The sequence below is a fragment of the Nematolebias whitei genome, chromosome 11 (assembly GCF_014905685.2).
Source record: "Nematolebias whitei isolate Nwh7 chromosome 11, NemWhi1, whole genome shotgun sequence".
Taxonomy (NCBI): domain Eukaryota; kingdom Metazoa; phylum Chordata; class Actinopteri; order Cyprinodontiformes; family Rivulidae; genus Nematolebias; species Nematolebias whitei.
In genome coordinates, this window is record NC_056508.1 from 29,403,172 (window position 1) to 29,421,771 (window position 18,600).

The 18,600-nt window shown below is 39.5% G+C and overlaps 1 protein-coding gene across 1 annotated transcript in view; it reads left to right on the forward strand.

Annotated features, from left to right (window-relative positions):
• The first annotated feature begins 6,060 nt into the window (after window positions 1-6,060).
• The window catches only part of tead3a (TEA domain family member 3 a), a 35,531-nt gene continuing 22,991 nt past the window's right edge, over window positions 6,061-18,600 (forward strand). Inside the window, exon 1 of the mRNA XM_037684477.1 lies at window positions 6,061-6,089. Within this exon, the coding sequence (XP_037540405.1) occupies window positions 6,061-6,089 (29 nt within the window). The remainder of the gene's footprint in view (window positions 6,090-18,600) is intronic.

Below are 18,600 nucleotides of genomic sequence, written 5' to 3' on the forward strand. Positions count from 1 at the left end.
CCCCCCCCCCCCCCCCCCCCCCCACACACACACACACGCACGCACGCACACCGTTAAATTCAAATGCCGAGTTTCACTTTACTCATGTTGCCAAACAGTAACTTCATTTTCATATAGGGGTTCTTGCTGAAAACTACAAACACAGATCCACAGTAGTCCACATGCAAGAACTTTCATTTTGTTGGTGTATTGTTATATTTGTATACATTTTTAAAATAAATGTATTCAATATAGCCTAAACATGAAATTCCATTGAATCATAGTAGAAAATAATAATCATATTCATCCAGACAAGGATTAATTCATGTCAAATTGCTGCCATGGACAAACAAGCTTGATTTTTTTTTTTTTTTGCTCTTTTGTACAAGTACAGTAATTTTTCAATAAAGTGTATTTTCCAGAACATACACATCTATACAGTTGTTACTCACCAGTAAGCACATTTAAATTGTGGCTTGTTCTTCCAAAACATACCAGCAGTATTTAAAGTTGCTAAAGGCTGGAGTGTCAGCCTCTTTGTGCACATAGATGCATGTTTTTATATAAAAGCATCTGCTTATTTCTCTCTCCCCCCCCCCCCCCCCCCCCCAGTTTCAAGTCAACTGAAACCACTGTGGTAAAAATTTGACTGAAGTAAGGATTATACTATTATTTTGCCACGAGTATTCATTACAGCCCTCATGCCTTCAAGGAAATTTGCTGTTAATTATCACGTTTGCTGTAACTCTGCAATAATGACTGAATCGTTGTGCGATCTAGTGTTGGAGTTGCTAAATGATGCTGCTTGTTGTTGGTGCATGTCTGTATCTGGAATTCCCTTGGAGAACCTATTTTCTGCTTCTCGGTTTCCTTGGCTGCAGATTATTTTTTAGTGGGTGTGGCAGTGATGCCCCTTGCTGTGCTGTTGGGACATGTGGCTGAGCCTGACCCTTGACCTGTGCTTGTTTCTCAGCTACGTTATGCTTGTGCTGACACAGGCCTCTGTGCTCACTACTGTCGTGGACTGATACCTGTACACAAACCTTTGAGGTTACACCTTTGAGATATCTTAACCAACATGTCATGATCTCTAGAAATAATCTTTTCATCCCATTTCATCTTTCATTTTTTTTAGATACCTGTTTTTTAGATGTCTCCTGTTTTAGCTTCTCTCCACTGGCTCCGTCAAATTCAGAATTTAATTCAAAATCTTACTTCTAACCTACAAAGCCCTCAACACCCTAGCTCTGCGGTGTCAAACAAAATGGGGACAAAATTACAACCTTTTTCAAACTAAGGGCCAGTTTCAGAATCGACATTAACCCAAGTTAGATACCCAACATCTTTTCTTGGTCACAGATTCCTCAGCAAGAGTTCGATTGGTCTCATTTGACGTTCTCTGTTGCACTTTTGACATCATAATCAAAGATTACTGAAAAATAATAAGGGATAAATGTATTTTACATTTAAAACAACATTTTGGGGGCAGATGTAATTGAGGACCACATTTGGCCCCTGGGCCTTAAGTTTGACACATATGACTTAGCTCCATCTTATATTCAAGATCTTATTGTTCCATATTTTCCTAACAGAGCACTGTGCTCTCAGACTGCAGGCTTACCGTACTTGTGGTTCCTAATTCCCAAAAGCAGAATGGGAGGAAGACCTTTCAGTTATCAGGTTCATCTCTTGTGGAACCAACTTCCAGTTTCTCTGTGAGACTGACACATTGTCCAGTTTTAAGACACGCAAGACTTTCCTTTTTGATTAATGCTCGTTAGGGTTGGCTTGTTACGCTGCCATAGGCTTAGACTCCAGGAGGACAAATTTATCTAATTTCTTTAAATGAATTGCTAAAATTGAGTAGTTTTAATTGATACTATTTCTATCTTAATGTGATTCTTGACGTGCCATTGTGCATCTGTTCCTCCTTCCTGTTCCTCTCAAACCCAGCTGGTTGAAGCAGATGGCTGCTTGTCCGAGCCTGGTTCTGCTAAAGGTTTCTATCTCAAGGGGAGCATTCATCCCATTTCTGTTTTATCTTTCTTTTTGTAGATAGGTGTTAGATAATGTTATTATTATATATGAATGTTTCTGTTCTGTGCCCTGAGACTTCTGTTGTGACTTGGCGCTATATAAACTGAACTGAACTGAACGGATACAGAACCAGTGCAACACAGATGCAAACAGTTGGTTGTGTCCATGTGCTGGATGATTTCCTGATTCCTTTGTATGCCCGTTTCTCTCCAAATCATCTTCCACTTGGTTCATCTCTCTGTGCACCTTCCTCTCCATTATCTCCCTCCTTTTTATGGTCCACTTCAACTTTCAATGACGAACTGTCTTCTGTTGTTGCAGGGTCCTCAAGAACAGATGCAGGGAACACGTCATACACGCAGGTCCTGGTGCTTTTACTATTGTTGTTTTTTTATTCAAAGACTTCTACTAGAACTGCAAAACATGTTTTGTTATGTCTCATGCACTTGCAGATAGCAAGATAATAGCATTAGAGTGGCATATTACAGTAACAGCATTATTATTTTCCAGGTACTCCATTATCGCCCAAAGATCGAGCTGGCCTTCAGTCAAATATGGAGGTGTCTTCTTTCAAGGTCACTGGAACAAGCAAGTTCATCAAACAAAAACAGGCAAATAGACCAATCATACAGATGTATGGATGGGGTGGGGGAGACAAAAAGCGAGTGAGGTTTGTGTTTTTTCATACAGTTTGACAATTAGCTAGAACAAAGCGCACCACTGTGACCATCAAACATTTCTGGCACCAGGTTTGAGTTTGACTACATAAAGAAATTGGAACTTGATTCAAATAAGCCAGGCATAAAAAGTTTCCAACTCATTTTTTTTTTTTTTTTTTGACAGTTTTCTTAAGGTTCCACTAGATGGGGCCATGCAATAACAAACACAATGGTTGCTGTCCAAGCAGAACTAAACTACATACATGGCAAGATGGTTTTAGTGATGTTTTGGACCAGAGAGTGTCATTTTATTGAGATGCACAGATTTTAAAACACAATAACACAAATCAATTTTCATTCAAGTAAGCACAGATCCTTCAAAGACAACGTGGAACTTCCTGCTTCTTATTATGACAAAAAAGCAAACTTTGAGTTAAATATCCACTGATGTCCAGTGAGCTCCTCAGGGAAGGCAATAGACTGTATAGTTATCACCTGAGCAGGGTGCAGTCCCACCCACCAAACTATACAACCTACTACCTCACCCCGACAGAACCTGAGTCAAACATCAGATTTTTATATATCAGAACATGAAAGCAAAGTCAATTGTTAGAGATAAGATACATTTTCATAAAGCATCTGTCAGAATGCATTATAACATGATATTTTTCTTTTAAATGAGCAGCATGGTTATCCATCAGGAGATGACAGTAGATTGGTTGATTCAGCTGCCTCCTTGGGAAAGACAGTAGATTGTATAGTTATCTAACAAAGAGGTTAACCCCCCCACAACTATTCAATCTACTACCTCAGCCCCAAGGACAGCATTCATCTTGCTCCAGCAGCACAGGGTCACAAAGATAACTTTCTGCAGAAAAAAAAAAGAGACAGAGAAGATTGTCTTAATTAAATCATATTTAATTTAAACATGTGATTTGGATAAACCGAGTGGAGTTGATGCTTCATAAATGTCGATTGCTCGTATTGTTGATTGATTTGTTTTAATTCAGTCCCTGTTTCTTTGTTTCTCGTTTAACTTCTGCTCGAGTATGACAACAGGTCTCTAAGTGCCGCAATCTGGACAAACATCTATCTGTTCAAAACTAAAGAAAACCAGAGTAATATTGTAAATCATGTAAAGGTACATTTAGAACTTATTACAAATAATAATAATAATGACAATAAATCTTCAGCAAATAAACTACCAGTAAGCGGACATTTGGAAGTGGGTGCATAAATGTGTGAAAGCCCAACAAACAACTCACTGGCTTCCTGAGACTACGGCATGTGATCGAAAGAGGAAAAAGAAAAAGAGCCGATCGACTCTGTGCCAGAAATCCTTATTCGTTTTTGCCAAAAAGCAAAAAAAAAAAAAAAAAGTCGGCTCTTACTGCAGCAGGCTATCCCTGTGTAGGCTGGCTGCTGCTTCTCAGGCGGAGATCCACACACAGATGCCTACAAATACAGCCTCTAACAGCTGCCTCTGATTGAATACAAAGCTGGGATTCTGCCCCCAAAACAAAACAAGGAAACACAAAATGGCGTCCTGAACATCGGCCATTTTAGGTCCGACTTAAAACATTGTTAAGTCCACCTTACGTTTTTTTATTGATTTATTTATGAACCTGCTGCGTCATAATGAAGACAGAACAGCTGTTATATCACAAGTTATGTAGCAGCCATTTCATGCCAAGTATTGAAACGAAGCCAACAGACCCAGTCGACACAGACTCGTGTGCCGGAGCAGAGAGAAAGCTATCTCTTATCAAACAACTGGACAGCTGACAGACAAAAACGTGATCACATGCAGCTTGTGTAAGTATTGCTAGACAGAGGATGGGGGGGTTAGTGTGCCAGTAGGTTAACATAGCAGCAAATGAAGGGTTAATGAGTGCCAGACTTAAATGCCAGGTCTGGGCCTCAGAAGGCACAGAGAATGGGTTAGAGGGTACACTGCTTGCATAAATTAGCATACAGCCACAACCCCTGAGAGTTGGTCCAGACTAGCTTGTAGTTAGTATGCAGTCGACCCCACTAGCCTGATTACAGACCAGACAGAGAACAGGGTGGGGGGGTGCTGGCATGATGCCCACCTCTGCCACCAAGCTAGTGACAGATCTATGAGCTCTGGTCGCCAAGAAACATCCCCTGACTCCAACTTGTGTTTGAAGGACGACACAAACAGCCTAATTGTGATATGACAGAGTGCATTTAGGAAAACATTTCAATTTAATGATGATTCAGCGGCACCACGAACGTTCTAAAATATGGATTTAAAGCATTAGCAGTCTTGGCGGTTAAACGTAAAGCACTGGCAACCCATTCTCTCGACTGTTTAGGAAACGCAGAGGCAAACGTTGGTCGGTCGTGTGAGTTCTGCTGGTTGTCTGAGACTGTGAACATTTTCAACGCCACATGAAAGGGGCACACATGGCTCAGCTGGGGCAAATCATTTTTATCTGTCAGCAGCTAGAGTAAATGCTCTTGAAGCCCGAGGGGCAGCTGGGAGGATCTTGGACAAGAAAAGGAAGAAATGCACCCCGCTGAGTAAATAACTTGCTGTGACCGTCTGTGCATCTGTCACTGCAGAATTATGACTAAATATCGGAACATTTGCATCAGCAGTAAGCCCAGAAACATGAACCTTGTCCCCCTTGGCTCCCTGATAACACCTCTCTGATAACAGCAGGATATGTTTTTCTGGAGACAATTTCCTGCTTCAATCAGTTACATGTTTGGGTGACATTCCCATGTTTTTTTTATCTGAGGCTAGCAGATGTTATACACTTTGCTTGCTGCAGACCCAACAGGTGATTGTTTTAAGAGAAAAATGTACAAAACCAACGAGAGCATGTTGTGACGATAAAACTGTTTATTTGGCTTTGTGGGGGGACAAAAGTTGAAAGTCTTAGAAAACATTGATCAGATAGACTCATGTATGTCAATCTTACTAACTTTTCCTTTAAATGGTCCGCTCGTAGGATGACAAAATACCATCAAAATGGCTGATAAAAAAAATCACCACTGCTTTTTTTAAAACGTAGTACAAACGCTAGGCACCAGCCAAAACTTCCTGTCCTGTGCAAATACATAAAAAGTCACCTCTGTGTAGTCAAACGAGTTGAAACAAGTGCAAAAATCAAGAGGAACAACACGGAAACAAAAGGCCTCATCTTCCTCGTGCCACCGGATGCAATAATTCGTTATTCATCTGTATACACAAATTCATTAGCAAACCCAAAAATGCGCACGCGGAACGTTCACTTGCCAAAACAACTCCTCGAATTCGGAGCACATTTTTACAGGAAGCGGAGTCAGGGAAATACCTATCGGCTTGCCTGGTCTCTTCGTCCGCGAGGCGGGATGAATGCTTGGCGCAGACGCCATGAAGGAAGGAGGGGCATCAGACGACCGGTACAGGTTCTTGTGTGTTTTCTCCTGTTCCCACTCGCTCCCTGTCCCTGAGCTTTGTGCCAAGAATGGGCAGTGTCTCTGTGCCAGGCAGAATTTCAATAAGGGAGTAAGGAGGTGGTGGGGAGAAAGAAAAAAAAAAGGAGGAGGAGGTGGAGGCTCGACGGGGGAGCTGGCGTTGGCAGAGGAAGTATGCCACACAATAGATGGCAGGATGAAGAAATCCAATCCTTTCAAAGACGCAAACAAATTTCTTGTCTTACTCAGGCCTGATTTTCAGGTCCCCTAAAAAAAATAAAAAATAAATGCTACGGTGATTTTACTAAAGCAGCTTTCTTTATCCTCCCACCACCAGAAAAATGCTTTACTCCTCCATTTAGAAAAAGAAGGACACGAGCTTTGAGCCTCCTACATCCCACTTGGCACGTTGCCCGCTCGGATGTTCTGTATATCCTCATTAACCGGGAAAAACACTCACGCGGCTCACGCTCATATGTGTACATGTATACAGATTCACTGCCATATGCGTTTGCGTCCATGTAAACATTCAACACCGTTGCTTCACCTGCGTTCATTAAAGGAGACACCGATTTACTGACTGATCATTTAATTAGAAAACATTGAAATCTTTGCATTTGACTACAACTAACTGTGCTAATAAAAAAAAATTAAAAAAACTTTTGAATGTGTAAACAAGCTAGTTCAACATGAGCTACTGCGTTTACTGTTCTACTTAATTTTTAACTATTAAAAAATCATGTAGGTCCTTTAAATAAATAACTATTCACTTGACATTTTAATTTAGAGACCTGACTGAAAAATGTTGAATTTAGAGAAGTCTTATAAAGTCTGAAAAAAGGAAGTGAACAGATTTATTCACATTTGCATTAAGGACACTGTGTATTCTCTTACACAGCTTTTTCTAGCTTGCAGGTATAAAAATACGACAGAGCTTTAGGGCCACGCTAAGAAAAAAAAATTAAAAAGGCATAAAATTATGAGAATAAAGTTAAAAATTAAAAAATTAAAAAGTTTTAATATTACGAGAATAATAAAGTCGTACGAGTCTTTTTGCAGGTCTTGTGGGTTTTTTTTTCCACGAACTGGATCCACAACAAGACCTGCCAATCAATCCAGTAGGCGTGTCAGCAAATGACCAATCCAAAGCTAAATGAGTCTTAATATTATCCAAACTCCGACGCGATAGAGCAGCGTTTACCGCATTTTAACTGTGGTAAAATGAATAAATACAAATAATGAGATAGTTAATCTGCAGTGCAGCTCTCTGCAGGTAAGGAGGATTTAGCTTTGGATTGGCCACTTGCTGACACGCCTACTGGACTGACTGACAGGTCGCGTCGTGGATACGACTTGTGGAAAAAAACAAAATTAAATTAATGACAGCTGTAAAAAAAAAAAAAAAAGAAGAAGTCTTGAACGACTTTATTCTCGTAATTTTATGGCGTTTAATTTTTTTCCCCTGAGTGGCCCTAAAGCTCCATCACAATAAAATAGAAAAAATCAACAAGCTTAAAAATAAGACTATTTGATGCACATTCACCTTTTTCTACTTAACCTTGTTGTATATCTGCAACATTAGCTCTCACAGAAAAGTGCTGAATACAAATGCATTCAATAAGTGATATTTAAATATATCACGTGTTTTGATATGGAGATTTTGCCTTTTACTACGTAGTCATTTTGAATTAAAAGTTGCTCTTAATAATTGGCATAGTCAAATAATGTTTTTTGTTGGCTTTTTTTTTTTTAGGTAGAAGCTGAGCTTTTTTTATGCAAAAGAAAAATGTGTAAATTATCAACAGTGTGATGCTACAGTCTACTTTTATGACACGTGCAAAGCATTTTCTAAACATGCATGCAAGTTGTTCTCATGAAAGTAAAAAGTATAAGCCAACAGAAAACTCAAACAATCTCTGAAAAGCATGCAATTCCCTAAAAATATAATCAATTTTCTGAAACATCCGAATGAAGAACTATAGGCATCTATAATCTTCTCTCCCTCTCTTCTCTTTATTTTTCTACTGAGATGTGCGGTCACCATGGTTTCAAACGCTTCTGATAGCTTACATTTCTGATGTGTTATTACACGCCCACATGTTATAACGTTACCAATTCTACAAACATGCATGCACATGCAGCATAAACATGCATGTACAGCACATGGATGCAAGTATTTCTTTTATATCAGAGAGCTGTGTGTGCACGTTTACAGAAAGTATGCATGCAAAAGTGCAAAGTGGTGTATTTCAGGATGGAACAGCTGCAGCTTCCTGCATGAGAAGACAAACTTCCTGTTGCCTCGCTGCAAACTGAGGCCGGTCAGCTAAGCTATCAGCCAATCAACCAAGCTGAGGCTAAATGCAGGAAGTTAGCCTGACTGCCTCTAGGAGAAAAACTCAGAAACATTATGAGGCAACACGATAAGTTCATCTGAGGATAAGAGAGGGGCAGGGCCAAAGAGCTCTCCTCCTACCTCTAGGCCGGTCTCTCTACTGTAACTCTTGTTCTCTATTTTTCTCAAGCTTCTTTCTTCAGATTTTCTGCTCTGCTGTCACGTTTCAAACAAAACAAAAAGTTTTTTGACTGAGTGTTTGTTGATTTCATGCATTAATTTGCTACCTAGTTTAAAGCAGAGCAAAGGTAATCGGCATAAGGGGATGAAGGAAAAAACTGGCATATCCACAAATTGTGAGGGGTATGTTGAAAGGGTCTGCTCGTGTTTACACGTGGCATGAAGGCGCCATTTTAACACCAACCTGTATTTAGATCAAGGTACAGTAAGGCAGAAAGCAGTCCACTTAAGCTCCTACTGTAACTGTGCATGCAAATACAAGCAGCACTACTAAAAGCAGGCTGAAGAGAAGAATCAACTGGTGGTTAATTTGCATTTTCAGCTGAATCTGAGTCAACAGCTGCAATAATTTCTGCTTTGGTTTTAGGGTACTCTGGTTTCCGACATGCTGCGGTAATCTTATATTTAGACACGTCTTGTGCTTTTTCCTGGAGATGATGATATAAATACTGATTACTACTTCTGTAATCTTCAACAGCAAGTCAAAGTACCACTTCAATGTTTACATCTAAAACAGAGGATCACTGAAATAAAACAATTAAAACCATATCTATATCAGGCTGTCTTGTTCTTGACACAGTCGGCTGTAAACCTGAACTGGGTTTCGTTTCTGTTTGTGTTTCCTCTCAAGTGCCACATGCATACAGATCCACCGCTGCATGTGACTCCGTGCTCAAGGCCAAACATTACCATGTTGTAAGAAACTGCCACACCCCTAGACTGTAGAGATAAAACTTAGGCACGTTTGCACAAACACGCATGTCTCTGGGAGACAACGGCCACTCACCAGAGAGTGACAGAAAGTGCAAACTGTGTGCAAAGATTACCAAAAACTGAGTAAATATTACCTTTCACAGCAGCACAGGCAAAAGAGACATATCACTCGTCCAACTAGAGCAGACCTTTAACTCTTCTACTGACCTGAGCACAACGACAGATCTCTCGCTCAGTTGATGTGGGGTCAGAAAGTAGCCAAGAAGGCCCGTTTTTCTCTGGCCAGTATCAAAATCGACACCTGTTCAGGACAGAAAGCCCCAACGGACTGTGTACTGTCCTGGAGCAGAGAGAGGAGAGGAGGAGGAGAAGTGAGCAGAAGAAAGAGGATGGTTAGCAGGGTCCCTCTCAGTTCTAGAAAAAAGTTTCTCTAGTTATGTCCACTGAGCCAAAATGGCGGCGGGTTCGGTGTGGCGTGGCATCCAGCGACGACGCACACGTTTACGGGAAGAAGACCGCAATGAAGGACAGAGGAAAAAGCGAGGGGAACTGCAGAAAAGAAGAAAAAAAAGATGATAAGGGGCAGTAAATAAGACAGGAAAAGGTGTCGCACGATAAAAGAGTACAATACCTGAAGCCTGCGAGTGTGCAGCGGGCTGGGCTTGGAGGACTGGCGGAGAAGAGGGCCGTGATGGCGGGAAGAAGGGAAACGAGAGGAGTAGAGCACACCCTCTCAGAGCTACACCCCTTTCCCACAATCCCCTCCTACTGGCGTGAGTGCGTCTGTCCGTACACAGTGACAGAGAGACGTCTGCACACACACTCACACAGCCCTACAACACACACTAACCAGAATATCAAGCAGAGTGCACAGCAAAACAAGAAGCCCTCCAAATCAGACCCCCAGCAGACCCACCACACTTGCACCTACGTATGGCCAAAGCCCAGACTAGCTCTCCCACACAAAGATGGTCCAAAACACAAACATGCACGTGATGAACTCGCCAGCCTTTGGATTGCCCTCTGCTCTGCCCTGTGATGCGTTCGCCTCGCTCTGCCTGCCCTCTTTGGCACTACTGCCAAGAGGGAAGGAGAGAAAAGGGAGGATAGCAGGGGGGCAGCAGAAACATAGAAGAAGGAAGGGAGGGACGTGCTGTAGTGAGAGAAAGAACAGAAAGAGGTGGAGTTAAGAAAGACAGTGTGCCACAAAAAGAGAAGAAAAAGAGAGAGGGGAAGCGTAAACTGTCATGAGCAGACACGGTGACACAAAGCAGCGAGCCAGCAGTAGCCAGGAGCACTGCTAACATTTGCACGCTAATCATCCAGCATAAAACACACGCACGCACTCCTCATCACTTATACTGTACTGCAGCAACACAGACGGTGAGAGAGACAAGCAGATCCTGACACTTCTGCCATGTTGTTTCATCTTACCACGTGTTGTTCGTACAGTCGGCGGAACCAAAACGCCCAAAGTGGCGTTGAACTAAAACTTGAAGCTGCTGCGTGCTTTTTGTCAAGTTGTCTTACCAGAAAGTGGAGCCCAACAACAGTCGCTGTCTTTTTTGACATCTCTTTTCTGCCCGATTTTCTCCGCGTCTCCCTTCATCAGGGAATAATATCAGCCCTACTGAGTGGGAGGAGTTTGGCGAGTTCATCTAAATGAATAAATATGCAGGCAGGGTGGAAAATTCATGGAAAGAAACGTTTTTTTTTTTTTTTTGTTTGTTTTAAATTTGTCACCCTCAGATTTTCTTTGGCTTTCTGGCACCAGAATAAAAACTCAACACCAGTGTCATTCCTAAATCAGCAAGTTGCTGCCTGTACGCGACCTCAGTCATCAGGAGAGAAAAAATAAATCTGTTTGCTCCATGATGGCCGACTTCATCTCCAGCATGCGTGCGCAGCCGATCGCTTGCATCCGCCAACCAATCAGAGCTTGTTTCTTAACTTATGTCGTTTAGAAAAAGTTGGCTAGGATAAAGTTCAAACCTTTAAAGCATTTGAGATGTTCACTGGTTCATTCTGCAAGTGTGCAATAAATTGTTAAGTCGTCAAGCGGACACCAGCACACGGATCTAAACGGCTCTGCCTTTCCTCAAACTGCAATAGTCCAGCTTCTCTTCACAAAGTTTGTAAGAGTCTAATCAAATATAGGACAATGGACGCACACACTCATACTGTATACACACGCAAACACATGTGGTGCGAACAGTCCGGCTCGTCCACTGAAGCTCAGATTCAGTCAGCAGGTTGGATGGCCTCTGAACCTGACGTCACATCTCCTTTTGTTGTGTATGAATTTATTTCTCTCCTCAGCTGAACTCTCTGAACCCGAAGTCCCACCCTGCCCCCTCACCCCTCCCTCCCTCCCTCCCTCCCTCACATATCTGCTCCCCTCCCACCCTGTCCTCGAGTCCTACATTTACCCCCTGCCAACGAAGGCGGGCAAATACAGTGTGATTTTCACAAGGAGTGAGAAAAGAAAGAAGAGGAAGAGGCGAAACACAGAGAGAGACGAGAACAATCAAAGGAAAGAATTCAGATGTCTCACTGTTTTCTTCTTCGTCTCCTTCAGCTTCTTCTTCGAGTGTTCGGCGTTGTCTCTTCCTGCTTGGCTTGTAAAAGTTTCAGCTGCATAGCCGGACAGCCTCTTTTGGCAGGGCTCCAACTCTCGACTCTCTTGTCCCCGCACCAGCGCGAGGAGGAAGAGAGGACAAATATAGTCACGGCTCGACCGTGCTGTAAAGTTGCAGAGCCAGACGCGCTCTGCACTTCAAGAAGAGGAAAAGTTGGTTAAATCTGCAGTCGTCGTGTTTTCACAAACTAGATACTGTGAAGTACAGTTTGAGAAAGAGGTGATGTTCGTCTGGCTTGGACTTGCTGCGATAGCTGCGAGAGATAACAGTGTGTTAGTGTCTGCACCGCGCTCACACGGGGACACACCGTTTGATTTTTCCTGGTGTCGATAATGAGAGCGGCTCAGTTACCTTGAAGTTCAGCCGTGTGTTCATTTACACCCCAAAAAGACTCTTCAGTGTCAATTTGTTTTACTTATTTGAATTAAATATGATTCCCATGTAAGTTTTGTTTGAAACGCCAGAAGTTTGATCTACCGTTACTGATTTACTCACCTTTACTTAACACCTTTGCGTAATAGCTCGTTTTAAATTGCAGCGCTGTTGCAGTCACCTTGTGTTCATTTTTGTTTTTCAAAGTTTGTGAAAATACTTGTGTACAGTTCAACAGTGTGACATCCATTCAAACAAACCTGAATTAAATTGAATTAATCTGATTTTTATTTCTTTTTTTTTTACATTTCTATAAAAAAACTATATTCTCCATTTTTAGTAAATGTATGGTGATACATATTTTAACAGTTTTTCCTTTAGGCTAGAAACAAGATAAGTCCAATTCTAGACATTATTTACTCTACAGTTATTTTGGTATGCAAGGTCTAAAGCGATTCCACTGATTTTTTTATTTTAATTATTGTAAAATTTTAGTACAGAGAAATAAGAACAAACGATGCTTTTATGAATTAAAATTAAGACTGTGAAAATAACATTTTAATAATATTACACCTTCACACAGGCAAGCAATTAAAAAAAAAATATCCAAGTATCTGATCAATTATATCCAAAAGTAATATTTGCAGCATATTACTCACAATATTCACAAAACTCTCAAAACCATTTAAGCAACAACAAAAGAGAAGCATCAAAAGGAGAAAAACCAAACATTTACGGATAATTCATAATCCTGTCTTGCTGAAGCTAATAAAATCTGCAGACTATAATTACAATAAGTAAGTTATGATGTTTCAGCAGTCTATCAAGGTCACAACCTTTAGGTGGTAATAAGTTTAAAACCACACAAAACAATCACAAGAAACAATGGTATTTATGGCAAAATGTTTAAACTGCGTGAGGATGGGAAACATTTAGTTTTCATGGTGCATTGTGCACAACTCCCGCAGCTGTAAGTACCATTAGAAAGGAGGAAGAGAATGTGTTGCATCACAAGGTGTTCACTGTTTCCCCTAATCTTAAAAAAAAAAAAAAAAAAAATTAAGAAGGATGCTTGTAAAGATCCCAAACAGCTGAGGGTCAAACTTTAAAGTAGACCAGTGTTTATGTGCTGCAAATTAGAGCAAAATAGCCCCTAAAACTGAAAACATGTTTCTGTAGTTCAAGATGTCTGACTTGGCTTCTTGCCTACTCTTGTAGATGGAGTATCTGAGGAACTCTGAAGGATTTTTTTGTTCCAAAGACAACATTCTGGTGCATTTCAAACAGAACAGCACTCAGACAGAGGCTGGTCCATCCTAAGGACAAAACAACAAAACAAACACAACTAAGCAGTGTGGCGTCTGCAGTTCAGAGCAGTAAGGAATGTTCAGACCTCTATTCTGGAGAAACTAAACAACCTCTCGACAGATGCATGGCACAACGCAGGACTGCCAGCTCTTAAGGACGACTCGGATGCGCAGCTGCACCTCAAGGATAAGGAAGATTCTTTAGAAGACCCGAATGTTCATATTTTGGACAGACGATTGGTTTGAGAGGGGGTGAAGGAAGCCATTCAAGTCGTGCAAGAAATACCAACTTCAAATAGAGCAGGTCTCAGAATGTAGCTTTCTAAAACCTACAACGGAGCATTAGACCTGTCTGTTTCACTCTAAGGCCCAGTTTACACTACACTGTTTGTAGATGAAATCAGAACTCTGCTGCAATTCGGTTGTTTGTGTACAAAACAAGAGCTATCAGATTCACCGACACCTAAATCTTAGAAACTCAGGTCTCAAAGTGGAAGGTTTTAGTTCTAATGCCTGGCATCCCTTCACAGGAAAACACAATTATAAAAACAAAAGTGGAAGTGTTTATGCATGGTTAGTCAATAGTCATTCTGCACATGCACGAATACATCAACAACAGTAACAATAGCTGATACCAGAATACCGTTTTGGCTGCAACAGGTCATTGTCTTCTGAGGTCTGTCTAAACTGAAATTGCAATCATTACCGTGTGAACATGTAACTTCTTAACAAGCTACAGTGGAAAATTTACGTTTTCAAGAGATTACTCCCATGTAAACTGGGCCTAATTCACACCTTAATGCATGTGACCAAAGCATGATAAGTGTACCATGGAAGGTAAAAAGAGCAACTTAACGCCTCCTTACATACAGATTTTGCACTACTACATGCACAAATAGTGCACAAACTCAAGCCTGAAACTTACAAATAAATGTCCCTTTCAGCAGACTGAAAATGACCTTTGTATAAATTAATATAAATAACAAGAATTTATATTTCAAGACAAACCCTGCTAAATCATGTACAAATCGTTTGAGGAGGTAGATCCATCAAGCTACTGTTTGTGGAGTATTTGTCAAGTGACGTCAAGTTTCAGTCTTGAAACAATAATTACTTAAAGCACACGTGTCAACACAAGGCCCGCGGGCCAGATGTGGCCCAATTGTCGTATGATAAATAAGTCAAAACGGTGCACAGACGACATGTTCCATAATGCATGCCAATTATGTTAGCTGTGTAGTAACAGCACCCCACTACTGGACTGCAGCTTTTACACATCAATATCATTTTCCGAACAAGTGGAATTGAGAAATACAAACAATGATCCCAAAATGTCCAGGAGGAGAAAAAAATGATGCGGATGAAGGCTCTTTCAAGAAAGACGGAAAAGTGAATACAGTATATGTTTGTGCTTCAAGGAGAGAAACCGCTATGTCTTTTGTCTTATGAGGCAGTGGCGGACGTGAGAGTACGATCTACACCGGCATTTTGACACCAAACACAGAGCTAAGTATGACAAAGTGAGCCTTCAACCCTAATGTTGTTATTTTTGAGTTTATTATACTTATTAAATGTATTTCATTATACATGTTGAATTTGCAGCAATGTATTTGGGATTGCAGGTTTATGTGTTTATGCATGTAAATGTTTTCTATGATAATACCAACTCTAATAAGTTGGATGTATGACCCTTGCAAGTCTGTGTGCAGTCATTTATTTTCTGTAAAATGCTACACCCTCACATCTTAGCAGCTCACAGCTGCTGGTTGGACCGTTCTGTCCCTCTTAACACAAAAGTTTTGAACAAAGTTAGTGTCATAACTTGTTTTTCCTTATTCACTTGGAAAGTTTGATCATTGATTTATGGAGTAATGTGGGTTTCATGACAGCAGACATGTTTCTACATCTATGCATATATATATATATATATATATATATATATATATATATATATATATAATTTGTAAATTAGATAAGTTTTTCTTATACATTTTATTGTTGGATGTAACTGGGACCCTGTGTACATAATTTCGCTCCACCACATGTACCACATGAGGTGTGAATGACAATAAAGAAACTCTGACTCTGACTCTGACTCTTAAAAAAACAGTTATTTAACATTAAGGGGTAGTTTTGCTTATTTTACATTACATTTAGTTAAATTTAGCTAAATTTATAATGTCTTACAGTTAAATCTGGCCCTTTGAGGGCAACCATTATGCTGATGTGGCCCTCGGTGGAAATAAGTTGACACCCCTGGGTTACTTATTATTGTTTAACTTCACAAGTATTTGTACACATATTTCCCATGTAAATTCCAAGTTTAACTGTGAAGCTCTGTCCCTTTGGATATGACGATCTACGCACCTGTTTGAGCTACGTACTTCTGGCTTGTCGTCTACTTTAGGAATATCAAAACATGTTTAATACAAGTAAACTTTAACTTTTCCAAAAAGTACAACTCTAAAGCACATACATCATAAAGCAGCAAGCGTTATGTGTTTTATTAAAACTGTTTACTTACCTGATTCCGAAGCTTTAGCTGCTAGCTTCAACGTGTAAAATAAAAATAAAAATAAAAATGACGAAGAAGAAATGATGCGTTCAAGAACTTATAGAATCGTGTAGAAATATCTGTTCAGTTACTCCGGAAAGTTTGTGTAAAAACAAACAAGCAAATGAAGAAAAAACAACTTCCCAAAAAAGCTCCTCAACAGGTGAGCGATTTATTTTTTGTTTATTTATTTATTTATTTATTTGCTTTGACTCACTGACAGTAATATGCAAACAACAACAACAACAAAAAACTAGTAGGTCCACTCTGTTGGAAATCAAGTTCCGTGGCTGGTATGGATGATTTGGAAAAGGTAAAGCCTGCCCTCTAGTGTCAGACCTTTGTAAATGCAAGCTGTGAGTATCTATCGTTTCTAAACTTTTTGTCACTAAAGTGTACTCTATTTTCTTCAAAGGGGAAAATAGTCATAAACTATAAACTTTGTTTGAGCTTTCATATGAAAAATCTTATGTCAAAGAATATTCTGTCAATGGATATGTTATAGTGTTTTTAATTCATATATCAGTAAAATTTTACAAAGAAATCTGACCAAAAATAGAGTAAAACATGAGATACTGGGGAGTGTTTTTTTATTTCTTTATTAGTATATATGTCATTACTTCACCATTTTACATTACTGTCAGAAAACAATTACAGTCAAATTAACCTAGGCAATTTAGGCCATGCTAACATTACAAAAAATGTATTAAACTACTTTTTATACAACAAAAAGAACATTACTAAGTAAACAAATACATAAATAAAGTACATACTTATCTTTATCATTTAGTGAACCACACACTTTCATTTAACTTAAAAACAAAATGCAAAAACGACTTAAAGAGGACAGATTGCACTCATAAGAATATTTCCCCTCAGTTTAGAAAATCGAGTCAACAGATTTGTAATTTGTTCTCTTAGCTCAATAAAAACAGCCCACACTTTGTACAACCCATGCCAAGTGTTTGGTCAATTTGTGCACACTGGGTTGCACTCTGTTCCTTTAGTTTAATGAAATGCAGGCATTTTACTAATGTCTACATTTGGCTAAACATTTCCTTCCATGTCTAGATCTGGCATCTGTGCTCTGAGACAAGGATTTAAGCATCATCTACAAATTCCAAAATCGATCTGTGATATTCAATATCATCAATAGAACAGTCTGAGTTTTCATCACAAATCACATTTCCCTTTATTATTAATGCAACAGTTCAACAGTTCGCTTGTCCAGTTTGGAGCCTGACTTGTTTTGATTGGTTTGTAGTGTATTGTATACTTTTGTACACTTTATTGGAGGTGAGGTTTAGCAGTGGCTAACAGATGCTTATTATGAAGTTGATGTTCATGGAAATATGAGCTTGTTGAACGTAATGATGTCTGTTAGTAAATTTGCAAGCACAAATTTGAGTGCACAGTGAGGGAATATTTCATAAACTGAATATGAAAGAGGTTTTAGACTAGGGTGGGTATTTTATTTTTACTTTTTCCAGAATTATGACTTTTCTTCTCATAATTTTGACTTTAATTTCCAAAATTTGTGAAAAAAGACACAATTTTGAAGTCTGGGGGAAAAAAATCTATGGCTTTAATCCTCTTCTGTAAGTTCAAGTTTCTTCATTGTCATTCGCATCACATGTGGTACATGAGGTGAAACAAAATTGTGTACTCAAGGTCCCAGTTACACCCCAAAATAGCAAAAATAAAAAGCATCAAAAGAAACAGTATATAAGGATCTAAGATATACACTAAGATATATGCTAAACGAGCGCTAAATGATATGCTTAAAGATCTAAGATATATGCTTAACACTAATAATGTAAAATAATACTAAACGGCAGACCGAACATGAGCCTGTAGTGAGTAGTTGAGTATGAATTCATTCAACCCAATTCAATTCATACAGGTTAATCCCATTGAGCCACGTGGACTCATTTACAAGAGAGATCTGATTTTAACAAAGAGTGATGACAACAGTGGACAACAAAGACAATCATAAAGGATGCATACAAATTGAGAATAACAAGTGAAAATAAAATGGTATTAAAAAATGTAACCAAAAACAACAGCTAGGTTGTAAGGTGATGTAGAAAACTAAAAATTAAATTATTACATTATTACCTGCAGTGTTCCCTCAGTGAGGACTGAACTAGCCAAAAGGGCCTTCTCCTACTCCGCTCCTGGAATATCTTGCAAAAAGATCTGAAGCTCTCCACCTTGACCTTTCTTAAACAAATGTTACGTTCCTGAAAAAAAAAACAATGCGGACATGTTCTTGTTTTTAGTTTTCATACATCACCTTACAACCTAAACTTGTTTTTTTTTAATGTTACATTTT